This window comes from Chiloscyllium punctatum, chromosome 24 (genome assembly GCF_047496795.1).
Source record: "Chiloscyllium punctatum isolate Juve2018m chromosome 24, sChiPun1.3, whole genome shotgun sequence".
NCBI lineage: Eukaryota > Metazoa > Chordata > Chondrichthyes > Orectolobiformes > Hemiscylliidae > Chiloscyllium > Chiloscyllium punctatum.
The window spans coordinates 42,359,539-42,378,856 of NC_092762.1; the positions used below are offsets into that span (position 1 = coordinate 42,359,539).

Below are 19,318 nucleotides of genomic sequence, written 5' to 3' on the forward strand. Positions count from 1 at the left end.
TTTCATCAGATAGGCATTGAGTATAAAAGTTAGCAAAGTTATTCTGCAATTGTGTAAAACCTTTGTGAGGTCACATTTGGACTACTGTGTAAAGTTCTGATCACCACACAATAGGAAGGGAGGTGGAGGTTTTGGAGAGGGTACAGAAGAGATTTACCAGGATGCTGCCTGGATTGCGTGATGCTAGAGTGTTGGAGGCTGACAGCTGACCTGATAGAGATATACACAATTATGAGAGGGATGGATAAGATGGATAGTTGGAGTCTTTTTCCCAGAGTGGAAATTTCAAATATTAGGGGGCATAGGTTTAAGGAGATGGCGACAGTAGAAGTAGAGATGTGAGAGGCATGGCTTTTTACACAGAGGGTGATAGATGCCAGGAGCATGCTGCCAGCGGAGGTGGTAGAAACCAATACAATAGCAAAGTTAAATAGACATTTAACTACACACATGAGACAGGGAATAGAGAAAGACTGACCATGTGTAGGCTGGTGGGCCTGTTCCTGTGCTGTACAGTCTGTGCTCTCTGACCTATCTAGGACTGCAGATGCTGGAAACCAGAGTCTAGATCAGAGTGGTGCTGGAAAAGCACAGCAGGTCAGGCAGCATCCGAGGAGCAGGAGAATCAACGTTTCGTGCAAAAGCTCTTCATCAGGAATAGAGGCAGGGTGCCTGCAGAGTGGAGAGATAAATGAGAGGGGGGGGGGGGTGGGGAGAAAGTAGCATAGAGTAAGACCATTCCCTCCATGACTACCTGGTCAGATCCATGCCTCCCAACAACCCACTCTCCCATCCTGGCACCTTCCTCTGCCACCGAAGGAATTGCAAAACCTGTGCCCACACCTCCTCCCTCACCTCCATCCAAGGCCCCAAAGGAGCCTTCCACATCCATCAAAGTTTCACCTGCACATCCACCAATATCATTTATTGTATCCGTTGCTCCTGATGCGGTCTCCTCTACATTGGGGAGACTGGATACCTCCTAGCAGAGCACTTTAGGGAACATCTCCAGGACACCCGCACCAATCAACCACACCGCCCTGTGGCCCAACATTTCAACTCCCCCTCCCACTCTGCCGAGGACACGGAGGTCCTGGGCCTCCTTCACCACCGCTCCCTCACGAGGAAGGACGCCTCATCTTCCACCTTGGAACACTTCAACCCCAAGGCATCAATGTGGATTTCACCAGTTTCCTCATTTCCCCTTCCCCCACCTCACCCTAGTTCCAAACTTCCAGCTCAGTAACTGTCCCCATGACGTGTCCTACCTGCCTATCTTCCTTTCCACCTATCCACTCCACCCTCCTTCCTGACCTATCACCTCCATCCCCACCCCCATTCACCTATTGTACCCTATGCTACTTTCTCCCCATCCCCACCCCCCTCTCATTTATCTCTCCATCCTGCAGGCACCCTGACTCTATTCCTGATGAAGGGCTTTTGCCCGAACCGTCGATTCTCCTGCTCCTCGGATGCTGCCTGACCTGCTGTGCATTTCCAGCACCACTCTGATCTAGACTCTGATCTATCTGTTAAGTCTGTACGGGATGGTAAGGCTACAGAGCACCATGCTCTGAGCTATACAGGTTCCAACCTGCACATTCCTGGTGTGTTTTACTGAGGTCACAGCTTAGCTCAGATGTTTTGCAGTGAAGCCGATCTCTACAGTCTCCAGGCATTCCCCTCTCTGACGTCTTTCAGCAGTTTAGGGCTGAGTGATGCCTTCTTTCGTTCTCCTTCTTTGACATCACTTCACTTCCCCATTCTATTCCCAAACGCGAATTCAAACAATGTTCATTCTCACTGAATACTGATTATGGTGAGAAACGGGGCTGGGTTAGAGTTGGATTACACATTTCGTTCACATTCTGGATTAGTGGTGCTGGAAGAGCACAGCAGTTCAGGCAGCATCCAAGTAGCTTCGAAATCGATGTTTCGGGCAAAAGCCGTTCACATGCAGTGCTTACAGAAATTCAAACTACTGTGGCTCCTGGAGATCTGAAATAAAACATGCTGCCTCTGAAGGGAGGAACACAGTTAATGTTTCCGCTCAAGGACATTTCTGAAGAATATTATTTTTGTCTAGTTTAGTTTATCAAATATTGTAGAGTTTTACACTCAGGCAACACAGCACAACCAGTCAGTGCTAGCACTTTAAAAGCAGTATGTTTGTCCCCACTGTTTCCCCACTGGCCCTGCAGTGTTTTCCTTTTTAATTATTGCTTGGTTGTACAGAATGTAAGTATTGCTAAAAAAAGATGCAAAGTCAAAGTTTTTCAACTTGCACACGTCAGGGCGAGGATGCAAGGCCAGAAGCCTGAAATCCAGGGCCAGAAGCTTGAAAGCATTAGAAGAATTTTGCTGAAAATGGTGTCCTTTTTCTTTTCGCTTCTTACATCCTACTCCTGATGAGTACAAGGTAAAAAAAAATTGACTTTGTGTCTCCAATGAACAATGTTTTCCTTTTTAAGTAAACGTCCCATTCCTTTTTGAAGAGTTATGATTATATCTGTCGCTGCCCTTTCAGCAGCACAACAACTCACCGTCATTTAAAAAAAACCCAGACAGCTTCCCTCTTCATTCTTTTACCAGTTAACGTCAATCTGTGCTTCCCCCAGCCTCTTGCCAGTGGCTACAGTTTCTCTATATTTATAAGAATCCCTCATTCATTTTCATAATTTTAATTACGTCTCTCACTTGCTGTTCCAGTAATCCCTCTGTTGGTTTTCAATATTTCTCTGTCTACACATCTCCACCTCTGTCTGCCTGTTACTGACCTCCCATGATCAGTGAGAACTGCACTGGCCTCTCCTGTACAGACTCTGATGTATCACAAAATCCTACGATAATTCCTTGTAGAACTGTAAATGGAATCTCCCCCCCACCCCCCACCCCCCCCCCCCCCATGAACTCTCTCATGCCATACCCGTTACCCTTTCCTTCCACACATTTCCTGGAATGTTGTCATTATTCGTAACATTAAATTCCACATAAAATATCTCCGCACAGCGACTGGATTACAGCCCTCTCTGAACCCTTCCTTCTTGCCTTAAATCCCATGCTCTCAGCTCCATCCTGAGCCCAATGCTACCCTCCATTCATTTCCCTACTTCACTTCTTTCAATCTCTCACTTTTCTCTCTTCCGCCCCTCCTCCAAACATTATCATTTCTTCCTCTTTCACAGGTTGTTCTTTTCCCTGTGTACTGTGCTATTTGCTTTCCTCTCTCGTTATGGGTATAGCAACAGGAGGAGACCATTCTGTCCATCAAGTCCGCTTTGTCAGAAACAAAACATGCTGGAGATCACAGTGGGTCAGGCCGCATCCATGGAGTGAGAGCTAGCTAATGTTTCGAGTCTCGATGACTCTTCATCAGAGCTGCTGTGAAGTGTGGAGGGGACAGCATTCTATGCAATGGTGGGAGGGTTAGGCAGACTGTGGGTGGAGTGCTGGGGGCGACAGGCTATTAATAGTTCAGGTTAAGTGATTGGAATGTGAGAATGGCAGAACAATGGTGTGTCTAATGTGCAAGACTGGGAAGAACAGATGGTCCAACTGGGGGAGGACGTGGTGACAGAGAATGTAGCAAGCAAAGCTAAATGACAGGGAAGGAATGGGAGTGGGTTCATAATTTGAAGGTATTGAACTCAATATTAAGCCCAGAAAGTTGAAAACTGCCTAGACTGAAGATGAGCTATTGTTCCTCCAGTTTGCACTGTGATTCATTGGAACGTTGTAACATGCCAAGGACAGACAAGTGGGCATGCGAGCAGGCCGCTGTGCTAAAATGACCGGCTATGGGAAGTTTGGGATGGTGCTTGCACATGGACCAGAGGGATTCTGCAAAGCGGTGACCCAGTCTGCGTTTGGTTTCTCCAATGTAGAGTGGGCCACATTGGGTGCAGCGAATACAATACACAAGAGCCCACTGTGTCACTCAGTACAACCCTGGCTGATCAGAGATTCCAATGCCTTTGACCCACATTATTACCCTATCCCTTTATATCATGGTATTTAACAAACAGTCATTCTAACATTTGTTAGTCTGATCCTGGAGTATGCAATTTGTGTCTGGGATCCATATGATGCAAGATGTAACAAGATTGAAGTGAGTCTAAGATGGGTTGCACCATTCTGTAGGAATCAGTCTGGGAAATACACCAGTGTCACCACCTCAATCAAACACTTGGAACAGGAATCGCTCCAGCTGGGGTGGGGGATAATTCACTGTCCCGAAAAAACGAATGGACTGGTGAGAGTTGACAGAAACTTTGACTGCCTTCCACCACTGGCAACATATATGTTAGCAATCCACCCAAACTACAGACTTAATTCCACGACAATCTCTCAACAATGTTTCTTTCCCAGAATAATCCCACAATGGAACAGGCTGCCAAAGGAAATTAGTCACAGATCGACATTGAAATAAAACCAAAAGATCATCAACTTGATCCTGATTTATCCCCATAACTCTTCAATTCATTACTGATTAAAAATCTGTCTGCCTCAGTTTTGAATATTTTTAATGGCCTAGCCTTGACACCTTTCAAATTTTAATAACTCCAGAGATTCACTGCCCTCCAAGGGAAGAAATTCCTCCTCATCTTTTTTTTAAACATGTGACTCCTTACTCTGAGATTATGTTCTCTGCTCCTGGACTCCCTCTTGAAGGGAAGTAACCTTCCTGTGTCAACCCTGACAAGTATGTTTTAATAAGGTCACTTCTCATTTTTCTAAATGTGAAAGCGTGTAGACCAAACCTATTCAATCTCTTCCCATAAGGCAGCCCTCTGAGAGTGCCTTCTCTGAATCCCCTCCAATGCCAATATCTTTTCTCAGGTACAGGAACCAAAACTGCTCATAGCATTCCAGCCGTGTCCTGACTAGTATATTGTATCGTTTTAGCGAAACCTCTGTGATTTCAGACTCAATTCCCTTTGACATAAAGACCAAAATTCCATTTGCCTTCCTAATAACCCCCTGAAATTGTGGTGTCACTTACATGATGCCAGTGTTAGAATGATGGCAGTGTTACAATGATGCTAGTGTTACTGTGGTGATAACCAGTGACACCAGTGTGTTGCAGTTATGCCAGTATATTACAGTGATATTTGAGGTACACATGATGCCTGTGATAGGGTGATACCAAGTTTTCAACAAGACCTGGGTGTCCTCATACACCAGTGGCTGAAAGTCAGTGTGCACTAATGTCACTGTATTGCAGTGATGACACTGTATTGCAGTGATGACAGCGTAATGCAGTGACACCACAGTCTCAGTGATGCCATTGTGTTACAGTGATGTGTGTTAAAGCAACTAAGTCTGGGTAGCAGGCAGTAAAGAAGGGTTATGGGCAAGGCCTACCAAATATTTTAAGAAGGTAGCCTAGGCCCGAACATTTTCTGACTTTAACGGCAGATGTGAAGTGGATATTCCAGGTGTGATGCAGCTGGGCTAACCACCCAGCTTTGAGCAAAACAGCATTTATTTACACACTACAATTGAAACACAAACAAAGCAGAATTTATAGTAATTTAACTATTAGAAAACTTAACCGACACAATGCAGCAACTAATTACCTGTTCCAATACAGTAACTTCGGATCCTAGAACGTAGAACTTCAAATCCCTACAGTGTGGAAACAGGCCCTTCAGCCCAGCATGTCCACACCAACTCCCGAAGAGTAATCCACCCAAACCCATTCCCATATTTCTCTACATTTTCCTTGACCAATGCACCTAACACTACAGGCAATTTAGCATGGCCTTAACCTGCACATCTTTGGACTGTGGGAAGAAACCGGAGCACCCGGAGGAAACCCACGCAGACACGGGGAGAATGTGCAAACTCCACACAGACAGTTGCCCGAGGCGGGAATCGAACCCAGGTCTCTGGAGCTGTGAGGGAGCAATGCTAACCATTGAGCTATAATAAACACACCCCTTGCCAAAAAAAAGTAAATTCAAACATATGTTCACACAGGCAGGAGGGAGTAGCATCCAGAGAGAGATTTCAGAAGAAAATCAGAGGAGTTCTTCACTGAAGCTTACAATTCTCCTGGACTCATACATCTTGTGACTGCTACAGCTAAAACAAACGAGATAAAACCTGAACTGGGACAACGCAACACTCCCCTTCCATTGTTAAAGCAGGCACTCCAGCACATCTACCTTTACGACCTCTTTTCAAAAAAAAAAGAATCTTTTTAAAGTGACAGCGTCACCTCAGAAGGCAAACAGTGTGATTGCCTTCATGGTGAGAGAATTCAACTTCAGGAACAACGATGCAATTACAAAGGGCATTGGTGAAGTCACACCTGGAGTATTGTGTGCAGTTTTTGGTCTCCTTATCTGAGGAAAGATGTTCTTGTTGTAGACGAAGTGCAACGATGAACTTATGAGGAGAGGTTGAGTCAGTGAGGATTGTATTCACTGGAGTTCAGAAGAATAAGGGGAGATTCTCATAGAAATCTATAACATTCTAATATATTAGCTATAGGAAGGCTGCTCCTGATGGTGAGGGAGTCCAGGTTAAGGATAAGGAGTAGGACTGAGATAAGGCGAAATCTCGTCCACCTTGTGGAATTCACTGACACAGGAAATGTTTGAGACCAGAATGATGAAAATAAAAAGAAGGTAAATATGGCTCTTGGTGCTAAAGAGATCAAAGGATATGGTGGCAGGCGGGGTGAGGGTATTGGGCTCAATGATCTGTCATGATAATATTGAATGGCAGAGCAGGAGGGAGGGGTCAAATGGCCGAGTCCTGCTTCCATCTTCCATGTTTCAGTGATGCTATTGCAATAATGATGACAATACTACTGTCATGCCAGTGATTTGCAGTGAGGCCAGTGTGGTACAGTGACTCCAGTATTACAGTGGTGCCAGTGTAATAGTGATAACAGTGTTCAGCAATGCTGAGAGTGTATTGCAGTGATAACAGCGTATTGCAGTGATGCCACTGTTTCACTGATGCCAGTGTGCTGCAGTGACGTGTGTTACAGCAATTCGGGACAGGCAATAAATGATGGCCCAGCCAGCATCACTCATGTCTCATGGGTGAACTTTAAAAAGTGGTGCTAGTCTATTACAGTGATGCCAGTGTCTCAGTGATGTCAATGTATTACAGTGATTCCAGTGTGTTACAGTGATGTCAATGAATTCCTGTGTTGCCAGTGCATTACAGCAGTTCCGATGTGTTACAGTGATGTCAGGGAGTTACAGTGATGCCAGAGTGTTTCGGTGATGTCAATGTGTTATAGTGATATCAGTGTATTACAGTGATGCCAGTATATTACAGTGATATCAATGTGTTACAGTGATATCAGTGTGTTACAGTGATGCCAGTATATTACAGTGATATCAGTGTTTTACAGTGATGCCAGTGTGTTACAGTGATGTCAGTGTGTTACAGTGATACCAGTGTGTTACAGTGATGCCAGGGTGTTACAGTGATGTCAATGTGTTACAGTGATGTCAGTATGTTACAGTGATATCAGTGTGTTACAGCGATGTCAATGTGTTACAGTGATGCCAGCATATTACAGTGATATCAGTGTGTTACAGTGATGTCAGTATGTTACAGTGATATCAGTGTGTTACAGTGATATCAGTGTGTTATCATGATGCCAGTGTGTTACAGTGATGTCAGTGTGTTACAGCAATATCAGTGTGTTACAGTGATGTCTGTATATTACAGTGATAGCATTGTATTACAGTGATGTCAGTGTGTTACATGATATCAGTGTGTTACAGTGATGTCAGTGTGTTACAGTGATGCCAGTATGTTACACTGATATCAGTGTGTTACAGTGATGCCAGTATATTACAGTGATGCCAGTGTGTTACAGTGATGCCAGTATTTTACAGTGATATCAGTGTGTTACAGTGACGTCAGTATGTTACAGTGATATCAGTGTGTTACATGACATCAGTTGTTACAGCGATGTCAGTATGTTACAGTGATATCAGTGTGTTACATGATATCAGTGTGTTACAGCGATGTCAGTATATTACAGTGATATCAGTGTGTTACATGATATCAGTGTGTTACAGCGATGTCAGTATGTTACAGTGATATCAATGTGTTACATGATATCAGTGTGTTACAGCGATGTCAGTATATTACAGTGATATCAGTGTGTTACATGATATCAGTGTGTTACAGTGATGCCAGTATATTACAGTGATGCCAGTATATTACAGTGATATCAGTGTGTTACAGTAACCCATCACTCAGCTATAGAGAATTCCTGAAGAAAGTGTCTTTTGCCATTAGCTGAGAGAGTGGTCATCTGATCTGTGCTTAAAAATCAACCATAAAAGAGAAAATTTAAAAACACGCTATTTCAGCAAATTTATTAAATATAATTTCAACAACCCAGTGTGTACACAAGAGCCAAAGAATAATACAGAGTGATACAGTGTGCTTAGGCCTGGGGACAAACACAGATCTTACTTTCAATTGAAATAAAATAAAGAACAGTGGACGCTGGTGGTGTGAAACAAACAAGAAACAGAAATTGCTGGAGAAAGTCAGCAGGTCCGGCAGCAGCTGTGTGGAGAGAAAGCAAAGTTAATGTTTCAAGTCCAGTGACTCTTCATCAGAACAAGGTCTCTCTACACAGATGCTGCCAGACCTGCTGAGTTTTGCCAGTAATTTCTGTTTTTGTTTCTTAATTTCTTTATGTCCTGCCCAGACACAGCTGGCATATAATGAGCGAAGTGCCCAGTGATTCACTGTGAACATTCACTGCTCCCTAGTCAGAGATCCCTGACCACAACAGGAGCAAGGTGTTTCTGAGACTCATTGGGAACTGAGATTACTCACTCCACATTGCACTCATGTGTCCAAATAGCTTTTGACAGAAACCTCAATGACAGAACCCCTCAATGAAAGGTTTCAATGTGGCTCATAAGTTCCCAGTCTTCCCTGTGAGAATGACATGAATTGGTGTCAGAATTCACAGCATGAACAGTCCTCCTCTGGCTATAACACCTCTATTCCAATAATCGTTGAGGTTGCTACTTTACAGTGGTGGTATTTGTAATACAGTTTTATTGGGGAAACAGCCATATTTGCTGAACAAAAGAATTCCATTGGATGTTAACCTGGAATTCTGGACTCAGAGTGTCATAGAATCACAGAAAAAGGCCTTTGGCCTAAACACACTGGTCACAAACAGCCTTGTAATTATTCTTATCCCATTTTCCAGGACTTGGCTCATGGCCTTGTATGCCTTGGCATCACAAATGTACATCTGAATACTTCTTAAATAATATGAGGGTTTCTGCCCGTACCACCTTTACAGGCAATGAATTCCAGGTTCCCACCACCCTCTGGGTGAAAAAAAACCTCTTCCTCAAATCCCCTGTGCCCCTGATCATTGATCCCTCAATCAAGGGGAAAGGTTCTTTCCTATCCACGACCCTCATAATGTTACACATCTCGAACATGTTCCCATCTCTGCCCGAGGGAAACAAGCCCAATCTCTCTTCACTGGGACAGTTTGGAATGGGGCACCTTCTGACCAGAGATAGATTGACCAACAGTTTGTTTTTTCACAGTCCCCACCACACACGCAGTCTTCCTCCAAGGGATTCCATTTGAGATCCATCCATTTCCCACTCGATTGATGTCACTACTTGTGTCTGCAGTGGAGTAGCATGAGAACTGCTGACCGGCTTGGTCACATGTTTCTCCAACAGTGTCTGGTGATTGATCAGCTCAGGTACCCTGGTCAGAGGACAGAGAAGCTTCTGGAAGAACATCCACCCGCTCAGAGCTCCCCGAGTCTATGAAATCAAGGTGGACTTTTCTCGCCATTGTCCCTTGCTGAGACTAGCTGGATTTTCTTTCATTCTAGACAGTTTCAAAAGAAAAATGAAGACCTCTCTTAGCAGTTGTTATGAGTTCCCATTTCAGATTTACAGTGTTTGAATCTAAGAAACTGCACAGCAGTCATAAGTTCAGTCTGAGAAACCTATCTTTATCAGGAAACAATTCTGTCCCAATTGTTTTTAAATTGGATGTTGCAATTATCTCTCCTGATCTTTTTTTTGAAGGTGGAGGTCTTACACCTCCCCATGTTTAGATTAGATTAGATTACTTACAGTGTGGAACCAGGCCCTTCGGCCCAACAAGCCCACACTGACCCGCCGAAGCGCAACCCACCCAGACCCATTCCCCGACATTTACCCCTTCACCTAACACCACGGGCAATTTAGCATGGCCAATTCACCTAACCTGCACATTTTTGGACTGTGGGAGGAAACCAGAGCACCCGGAGGGAACCCACACAGACACGGGGAGCATATGCAAACTCCACACAGACAGTCGCCAGAGGCGGGAATTGAAGCCAGGTCTCTGGCGCTGTGAGGCAGCAGTGCTAACCACTGTGCCACTGTGCCACCCTGCTTTTTTTCCTCTGTGGAAGGAGAAATGCATATGACTAATAACCAAACAGGAACATCGTTCAGCCTTGCATCAATGCTATTCATCCCATTCTGAGTTAACCCAATAACACTTGATCTTTTATTAATCTTGTACCAGTATGAGCTCAACAACAACTTGTTCATGCATTTATGAGACACCTTTCACATAGTGAAATGTATCCAAACTGCATCAAAGGAGCCTCATGAAATGTGGTAGGTCCAATTAACACAAAAGGGAGGCTCTTAGGGTAAGGGTTAGAAACTTGATCAGAGAGGTAAACACTGTGGAAGAGACGGCTGCAATTTTTTAAAAACGAGCTGCCAACACTTCTTGTGAATGCTGTTTACACTGTTCATAGGATTATTGAGTACAAGAGACGCCCTTCAGTCCATCAAGTACGCAGCATTGTCGCTCAGTTGACTGTTGACTGTCTGTGTGGAGTTTGCACATTCTCCCCGTGTCTGCGTGGGTTCCCTCCGGGCGCTCTGGTTTCCTCCCACAGTCCAAAAGATGTGCAGATCAGGTGAATTGGCCATGCTAAGTTGCCCATAGTGTTAGGTGCATTAGTCAGGGGTAAATACAGGGTAGGGGAATGGGTCTGGGTGGATTGCTCTTTGGAGGGTCGGTGTGGATTTGTTGGGCTGAAGGGCCTATTTCCATACTGCAGGTAATCTAATCAAGTACATATTGATACAACTGTTATAAATCTACACTAATCCAACTTTCCCGCACTTAGCCATAACCTTGAATGCTGTGACATTTCAAGTGCATAGCCAAGAACTTTTTTAAAGGTTGTGAAGTTTCCTGCCTCAACCACCCTTCCAGGCGTTCCAGACCCCCAACAGCTGAACATCTATTGTTGGAAAAGTATTCGAATTAGCTTTGATCCTATTGATCCGACTGAAGGAACAGATTCAAGGGGCTGAATGGCCTAATTGTGTTACCATTTCTAATGGTCTTATGATTATGCCAAAGGACAAACACTTGGCAGATGGATTGAACATAGGAAAGTGTTTGTGCCCTTTGTCAGGAGGGACAGAGGAACTGAATATGATTTAAATACAGAACGTTTACAGAAGACTGCGGCACAGAGGGATTTGGGAGTCCTTGTGCGTAACTCATAAAAGCTTGAACACAATGTCAACAGGTAGGAAAGGCAAATTAAATATTGGCCTTGCTTAAAAGAAAGGAGTATAACATTGGAAGACTTGGAAAACTATATAAGGCATAAGTTGGACTATGCCTAGAATATTGTGAATGCAGTTTTTTAAAAAAAACTAGATTCCCTACAGTGTGGAAACAGGCCCTTCAGCCCAACAAGTCCACACTGACCCTCTGAAGAGTAACCCACCCAGACCCATTTCCCCCTGACTAATGCACCTAACACTACGGGCAATTTAACATGGCCAATTCACCTGACCTTCACATCTTTTGTATTGTGGGAGGAAACCGGAGCACCCGGAGGAAACCCACGCAGACACAGGGAGAATGTGCAAACTCCACACAGTTGCCTGAGGTGGGAATCGAACCTGGGTCCTTGGCACTGGGTCCAGTGGCAGCAGAGCTAACCACTGAGCCACTGTGTAGGGAAATATATACTGTCATTGGAGGTAATCCAGATAAGATTCACTTGACTAATCCTGGCTATGGAAGGATTTGTATATGATAATGTGTTGAGTTGGTTGGACCTGTACTCATTAGAGTTTATAAAAGTGAAAAGTTGACTTGAGTGAAACATACAAAGTCATTACAGAACTTGACAGAGTAGATGTGGAACGGATGTTTCTGCTGTGGGACCAGAGGGTACCATCTCAGGTTAAGGGATTTTCCAGTTAAGTCAAAGATGAGAAGGAATTTCTTCTCTCAGTAGGTACTGAATATATGGAACTACTGTAGACGCTGTTTCGTCAATATATTCAAGGCTAAAGTAGACAGATTTTTAATCCAGAAGGGAAATAAGGGTTATGGAGATAAGGGAGGAAAGTGGAGTTGAAATATCAGATCAGCTGTGATCTCATCGAATGCTGGTGCAGGCTCAGTGGGCTGAATGGCCACCTTCTGTTTGTGCATTTTATAGTCTTCAACTGAGGCACAATCTAACTTGCCAGAGGAAAATATAGGATCCCTTGGCATTATTTGAAGAAGAACAGTGAAGTTATGTCTGGTTCCCTGGCCAATATCCACATCATAAAAACATCCATCTCGTCATTGTCACATTGTCATATTTGTGAGGCCTTGTGGTGTGTGAATTCCCTGCTCTATTTTCTACATTACAAGCGACTACACTTCAAGCTATTGACTGAAAAGTGCTTTGGGACATGTGGTGGTTGTAAAAGGCACTATAAAAATGCAAAACTCACCTGCCTTATTCCAAACACTCCAGTAGGGTGACCTGGTGTTCCTATTGCCAACTCCCTCCCCACAGCTGGTGACAGAGGGTCTGGCTCAGAGCACCCACACCAGGTCACTGTTCTGGGTAGCCAGGCAAAGGTGACAATCAGTTATAGATCATGGAATCCCTACAGTATGGAAGCCAGCCATTTGGCCCATCAAGTCCACACCAACCCTCTGAACAGCATCCCAGCCAGACCCACTCTCCAACCCTAACCCTAACCCTAACCCTAACCCTATCGCTAATCCACCTTACACACCTCTGGACAATTTAGCGTTGTCAATCCACCTAACCAGCACATCTTTGGATTGTGGGAGGAAACCCGTGCAAACACGGGGAGAATGTGCCATCTCTACACAGGCTGTCACCCAAAGCTGGAATCGAACCCAGGTCCCCGGTGCTGTGAGGCAGCAGTGCAAACCACTGAGCCATCATATCTCCCTAGTTGGAGCTGAGAGAGGAATAAGAACAAAAGAGTCAAATCTCTTTCTAAACTGGACCATACAGATTGGCCACAGATGACCGGACAGCTGAATACCATGGTAACAAGACAGGAATGAAGGAACGAACTCCTTTATTAATGAGGAAGGCAGGATAGGATTGTTGAGGTGCACTCACCATTCCTGACTAATATAAGCACTGATCCTGTTGTGATGTGGTTTTCTTCCAGTGTCTCATTTTCTCCCAGTTGATTGCCTCTGTACGTGAAATCCATCTTCCAGGATGTGACTCCTTGCCTCACCAAGTGTAGCCGGAGACGTTTGATGGTGTCATTTGGCCTGACCCGGATAGTGACCATCCGCTGACCATCAGGAAGTTGGACACAGACATCACATCGCATCCAGTGAGCCATCAGCTTCTGCATGGTGTTCATTGTTGGTCAGTGTGGCACGGGTTTCCTTGCAAACCCTGAACAGACACACTGACTGCTGAGAGCTGACTGTGTTGAGAAACCAGGCAATCTCCCCACCCTTTTGGTTTACACCCAACAACTGGTTCTCCGACATTCCTTCACTCACTTACCGGCATGTGCCTGAACTCAGCAAAACATTTACTGGCAGCACAGAAACCTGCTGGGTCAGTGTATCTGCCCCAACACTGCACAACACCAGCTCTGGAGTTTCCCAACAACATATACAGTCAGTGTTGCCACTCCCATGTCTGTTACACCTGGATCTTTTTTTTTGGTCCTTTCTGTGTTTCTAGGTTTTTCCATTCAAAATCTAGGTTTATATTCATCGGTACCGTGTTACATGAACCAAATCCATGCATTTAAACGTTAGATTTGATCATTTTCCTGCATTACTCTATGATATTGTCACTGACTACGTTTGTTCCCATCCCGTGGTGATAATGCTGAAGGTGCAATATATTGTTTTTGCCCTTGGATTCTGCACCCAAGGCCCAGTGCATGCCCATAACCTGGTGGTCATCACTAATTTGGTTTAGAAATTAAGTTCACTCGTTGAGTTATATAACATTCGTGTAGTTTTTTTTCATCAGAAGTAAAAGGGCGGTCTATGTTTTAATTGTTCAGTGTGACAGTGTTCTGAAAAACAACTTGGTAATATGATGAATGAGTCATTCATTATAACCATGAAAATATGATAAATATCGAGGAATAGCTGAGTTTAAGGTTGGGTGTTTTTTAGGTTTTTTTGAAGACACTTTGTGGGTTTTTCCCAAAAGAATCTTTTCATGTGCTGAGGTCCAAAAACTCTCTACATTTGAATAAATTACCCTGCATGGACATATCCTGAACTCTCTAGACAGAGTTATATAGAGTGTCGACAATATAAACAGATATGGTCAGAGCATAAAAATCAAAGATACCGCAGGTGCTGGAAATCTGAAATCAAAGCAGAAAATACGACTCAGCGGGTCAAAGCAACAACCATATTGGAGGACTGTGCTTTCTTTTTTTGTGCTTTTGTAAAATACATTGGACTGAAATGAGAGAGAATTGTTTTAAACCAGGGATTTACAAGGACAGGTACATGTTTTGTAAGTGAGGAATTTGATACCCATCATGAACTTTGTTTATGCAGCTTTAGGTTCCAGCAACGTGCAGATAAACTGGAGTTGAGGGGCTTGTTTGTAAGTTAAGGTAGTTTCTGGATCAGGGGCCAGTTATCAATGACAAAGGTCCTATGCTTGCCAACAACAAGGTGATTTCAATGAGCTGAACAACCAGTGCTATACTTAGCAAAGGTCCTAGTTTTATATCTGCATCCCCACCTTAGTGAAGTTTGGGCACAACGTGATGTTGAACTCTTCTTCCATTGCCTTAGCCTACAAGCCCATTTGTTTGGACAATAGTCTGCTCCCCATCCCACAGACTTGTTCCGACGCTCTCCCTCAGTATGGACTCTTCCCTCTGGCCTTTTATTGGCACTTGGCCTGTTCATTGAGAACTAATGGCGTAGCATTGTTCACCTCAAATTCTCTGCAACCCCTCCCCCACCCATTTGAACCTACCTCCCTCTGAACTGACTGCAATCTGTGCTCTCAGATCCAACCCTAACTTTGTAATTAACCCTGTCAGCAAGGGTGGTGCTGTTATTGTCTGGTGGACTGACCTCTGCATTGCAGAGGCTGAACGCCAGCTCTGAGATTACCTCCTTCTATTCCCCCCCCCCAGACCATGACCTCAGTATGGACATCAGGGCATTGCATCTATAGTAGTCACTAACCTCAGTTCAACCTATAATGCCCCCTCTACTGCCTCCAAGCAGATAATCCCTCAAACCCGCCCAGCCTGCTCCTATCTCCTTCCCAAATCCCACAATTAGGACTGCCAGTTCCTGCCTCTCAGAACTCATCTCTTCCTACTTTGACTCAGGCTTCTCTTCCTTTGTCCAGTCCCTTCCCACTTACATCCGTGATCCTTTACGCCAGTTTCGGAATTTCCAGATTGCGAGCTCCAGCTGCCTCTTGACCATGGATGTGCAATCCCTTTACACATCCATCCCCCAGCAGGACGGGGTTGAGAGTGTGGGGCTGGAAAAGCTCAGCAGGTCAGGCCGAATCCGAGGAGCAGGAAAAGAGACGTTTCGGGCCGGAGCCCTTCATCAGGCCTGAAGCGTCGATGCTGCCTGACCTGCTGTGCTTTTCCAGCAACACACGCTCAACTCTGATCTCCAGCATCTACAGTCCTCACTGTCCCCCACCAGGCTGGTCTCAGGACTTTCCATTTTATCCTGGAACAAAGGCCTGAACTGTTCCCACCCACCACTATAACCCTCCTCCGCCCAGCCAAGCCCGTCCTCACACTGAACAGCTCCTCTTACTTTCTTCAGGGTGGCACAGGTACCCACAGGGCCTCCAGTTACACCAGTCTCTTTGGGGGAGGGTATGTCAAATATTCCCTCCAACACTTTCTCTGGTACATCAATGACATCATCAGTGCTCCTTACCTCTCTCATCCAGAATTGGAAAAACTCATCAATTTTTCTTCCGATTTTCACCCTGCTCTCATCTTCACCTGTCCATCGGCACGGTAGCTCAGTGGTTAGCACTGCTGCCTAACAGAACTAGGGTCCCAGGTTCAATTCCAGCCTTGGACGACTGTCGGTGTGGAGTTTGCCCATTCTCCCCGTGTCTGTGTGGGTTTCCTCCGGGTGCTCCGGTTTCCTCCCACAGTCCAAAAATGTGCAGGTCAGGTGAATTGGCCATACTAAATTACCCGTAGCGTTAGGTGCATTAGTCAGAGGGAAATGGGTCTGGGTGGGCTACTCTTCAGAGGGTCGTGTGGACTTGTGCTGAAGGGCCTGTTTCTACACTGTAGGGAATCTAAAAGAAAATCTCAGACTCCTCCCTTCCCTTCCTCGACACTCTGTATCCATGTCTGCGATTAGACTGGCCACCAATATCCATTACAGACCCACAGACTTCCACAGTTACCTTGACTGTCCATCCCGTAAAGGCTCTATTCCAATCTCCCACTTCCTCCACCTTCAGTGGGATGCCACCTTTATACACACATCTCCTTCCTTATCAACCATCCGCAGGGCTCATTCCCTCTGGGACATCGCCCAGCAGGGATGTACTTCTGTGGCTTTATAAGGCTGTGGTCAGACCACATTTAGAGTATTGGGAGCAATTCTGGGCCCCATATCTCAGGAAGGATATATTGCCTCTGCAGCAGGTCCAGAGGAGGTTCATGAGAATGGTCCCAGAATGAAAAGCTTAATATATGAGAAATGTTTGAGAACTCTGGGTCTATACTTAATGGAGTTTAGAAGGATGAGGTGGGATCTGAGTGAAACTTACAAAATACTGAACTCCCTGGACAGAGTGGACAATGGGAAGATATCTTCACTGGCAGGAGAGACTAGGGCCCGAGGCACAGCCTTCGAGTAAAGGGAAGACCATTTAACATGGAGATAAGGAGAAACTTCTTTAGTCAGAGAGTGGTGAATCTGTCGAAATCATTGCCACTGAGGGCTGTGGAGGCCAGGTCATTGGATATATTTAAAACAGAGATGGATAAATTCTGGATTGCCAAGGGATCAAAGTTTACTGGGCGAAAGCAGGAGAATGGAGTTGAAAAACCTATCAGCCGTGATCAAATGGATGTGATGGGCTGAATGGCCTACTTTTTACTCCTATGGCCTTATTGTTTTATAGACTTACCCTGGTCCACTCCTCCTTCACTCTGACACCCCCTCATCCCCGATCGAGACTGTCCATTGCAATGGCAGAAGGTGTAAAACCTGCCTGTTGACCTCCTCCCTCCTCACGATCCAAGGGCCCAGACATACCTTCCAGATGAAGCAGTGATTTACATACACATCATTCAATCTCATCTTTTCTATTCACCGCTCACAATGTGGTCTCGACATTGGGAGATGAAGTGCAGAGTGGGTGACCGCTTTGCAGAACACTTATATTCTGTCCTTGAAAATGTCCCCAAGCTTCCAGCTGCCTCCCATTTCGACACACTGGCATGGCCAGCATTGCTGTCTCAAGCTTGCTGCAGTGATCCAGTGGGGCCCAGTGCAAGCTGGAAGAACAACGTATTGTTTTCTGCTTGAGAAACCTGCAACCTTCTGGACTTGATATTGAGTTCAATAATTTTAGGGGCTGAGAACCTTCCTCCATGTCCTTACCCCAATCCCCACACACACCAGGCCTTGTCATCACATGGACAGCTGCCATAAACAGCCCATTATCAGCCACTAATGACCCCATTAGCACCTACTCATTCTCCCAGCCTGACCAGTAGCCATTCCTTTGCCTGCCCTACTGCTTTTCTCTCTCTCTCTGGGGTCCATCTCCCATCCATCATTTACTCCTTCCACCTCTTCCCACCCCACCTTCAGTATATATATCAACCCTTTCCCAGCCACAATTAATTACAAGAAAAGATCACTGGACCTGAAAGGTCAATTCTGATTTCTCTCACCGACGCTGCTGATGTTTTCCAGTGATTTCTGATTTTGTTGCTAAACAGCTTGGAACGTGAATAAAACAGAGAGCAGTAGGTTTGTAACAGCCAAAAATAAAACCCTCTGTCGCTCTCATCTTCAACCTGAGAATATCAGCTTACCTTTCCAAGTTGTGACTTTGACTTGGAGAAATTAGCGATCTTTCATAAGTCACCCAGCCACCCTGTGCCTCTTGCAAACCAGTGGAAGTATTCAGAAAAAGGAAAGTCTAGGAGAAACCTTTGGATAAGCAAGAACCAGCCCAACAGGTCTTGTGAGCAAGGACAACAGAACTCTTCCCACAGTTTTCCCTCTGCCCATATTTTATTTATTCCCCTGTTTATATTTGTCTGTGTATCTGTGTAAATTAAGAGTTTTTAAGGGATTTAGAGCTTTGATTTGTAGTGTTTATTTAATATAGATTAATTGTTTAGCTGTAGCTAGAATCTAGCAATGTATAATAAATAGTGATTTCTTGTTACATGAAGAAACCTGGTCTGTGCTTTCCATTAACCTGGGGGTGATGGTCAAGTACTTTATATTTCTTTTTGAAACCTTTATATTTGTGATGTCTCAAGGAATAACAGGATTTCCAGAATGCTATTGAATGCAGAGGCTCTTGCCCTGGATTGGATTGGAAACAAAGGTATGGAGGATTACAGGAGTGGTATTAATAACTAACACAGATGAAGGAAAACAACAGGTCCTGTACTGTGTTTAAGACATGGCATCGGAAATGGCAAAGGATTTCCTGCAGGTGGCAGAGTTGCTCTGAGGGAGCTATCAAATCCCCAGGTTGACCAACTTGACAAGTAAACTGGAGGTGGCATTGCCTGACAGACTGAGAAAGGCAATGGAACCTGAACTTATATGACTTAGATTTAGTTAGCGTGACTTTAGTAACCCAGTGATTTTGTGAAGATGGCTAAGTACATTGAAAAATGAGAATCAGGTGATATCAGTAATAATTAATGAAGCTGGAGCATAATGAGACAATGCAAAAACTGGAGCTGGAATTCCAAAGGGAAGAGAAAGAGAAGGAAAGGAAGGCGGATATGGAAAA

The 19,318-nt window shown here is 44.7% G+C and overlaps 1 protein-coding gene across 1 annotated transcript; it reads right to left on the reverse strand.

The window, feature by feature from the left end:
- Positions 1-8,330: 8,330 nt before the first annotated feature.
- Positions 8,331-13,787, reverse strand: LOC140494390 (ubiquitin domain-containing protein TINCR-like). Its single transcript, XM_072593583.1, has 2 exons — positions 13,445-13,787; positions 8,331-9,861 (listed from the first exon to the last, which is right to left on the reverse strand). Exons 1-2 carry the CDS (start codon positions 13,698-13,700, stop codon positions 9,857-9,859), a joined length of 261 nt encoding a protein of 86 aa, XP_072449684.1. The 5' UTR covers positions 13,701-13,787; the 3' UTR covers positions 8,331-9,856.
- Between the last annotated feature and the right edge of the window lie 5,531 nt (positions 13,788-19,318).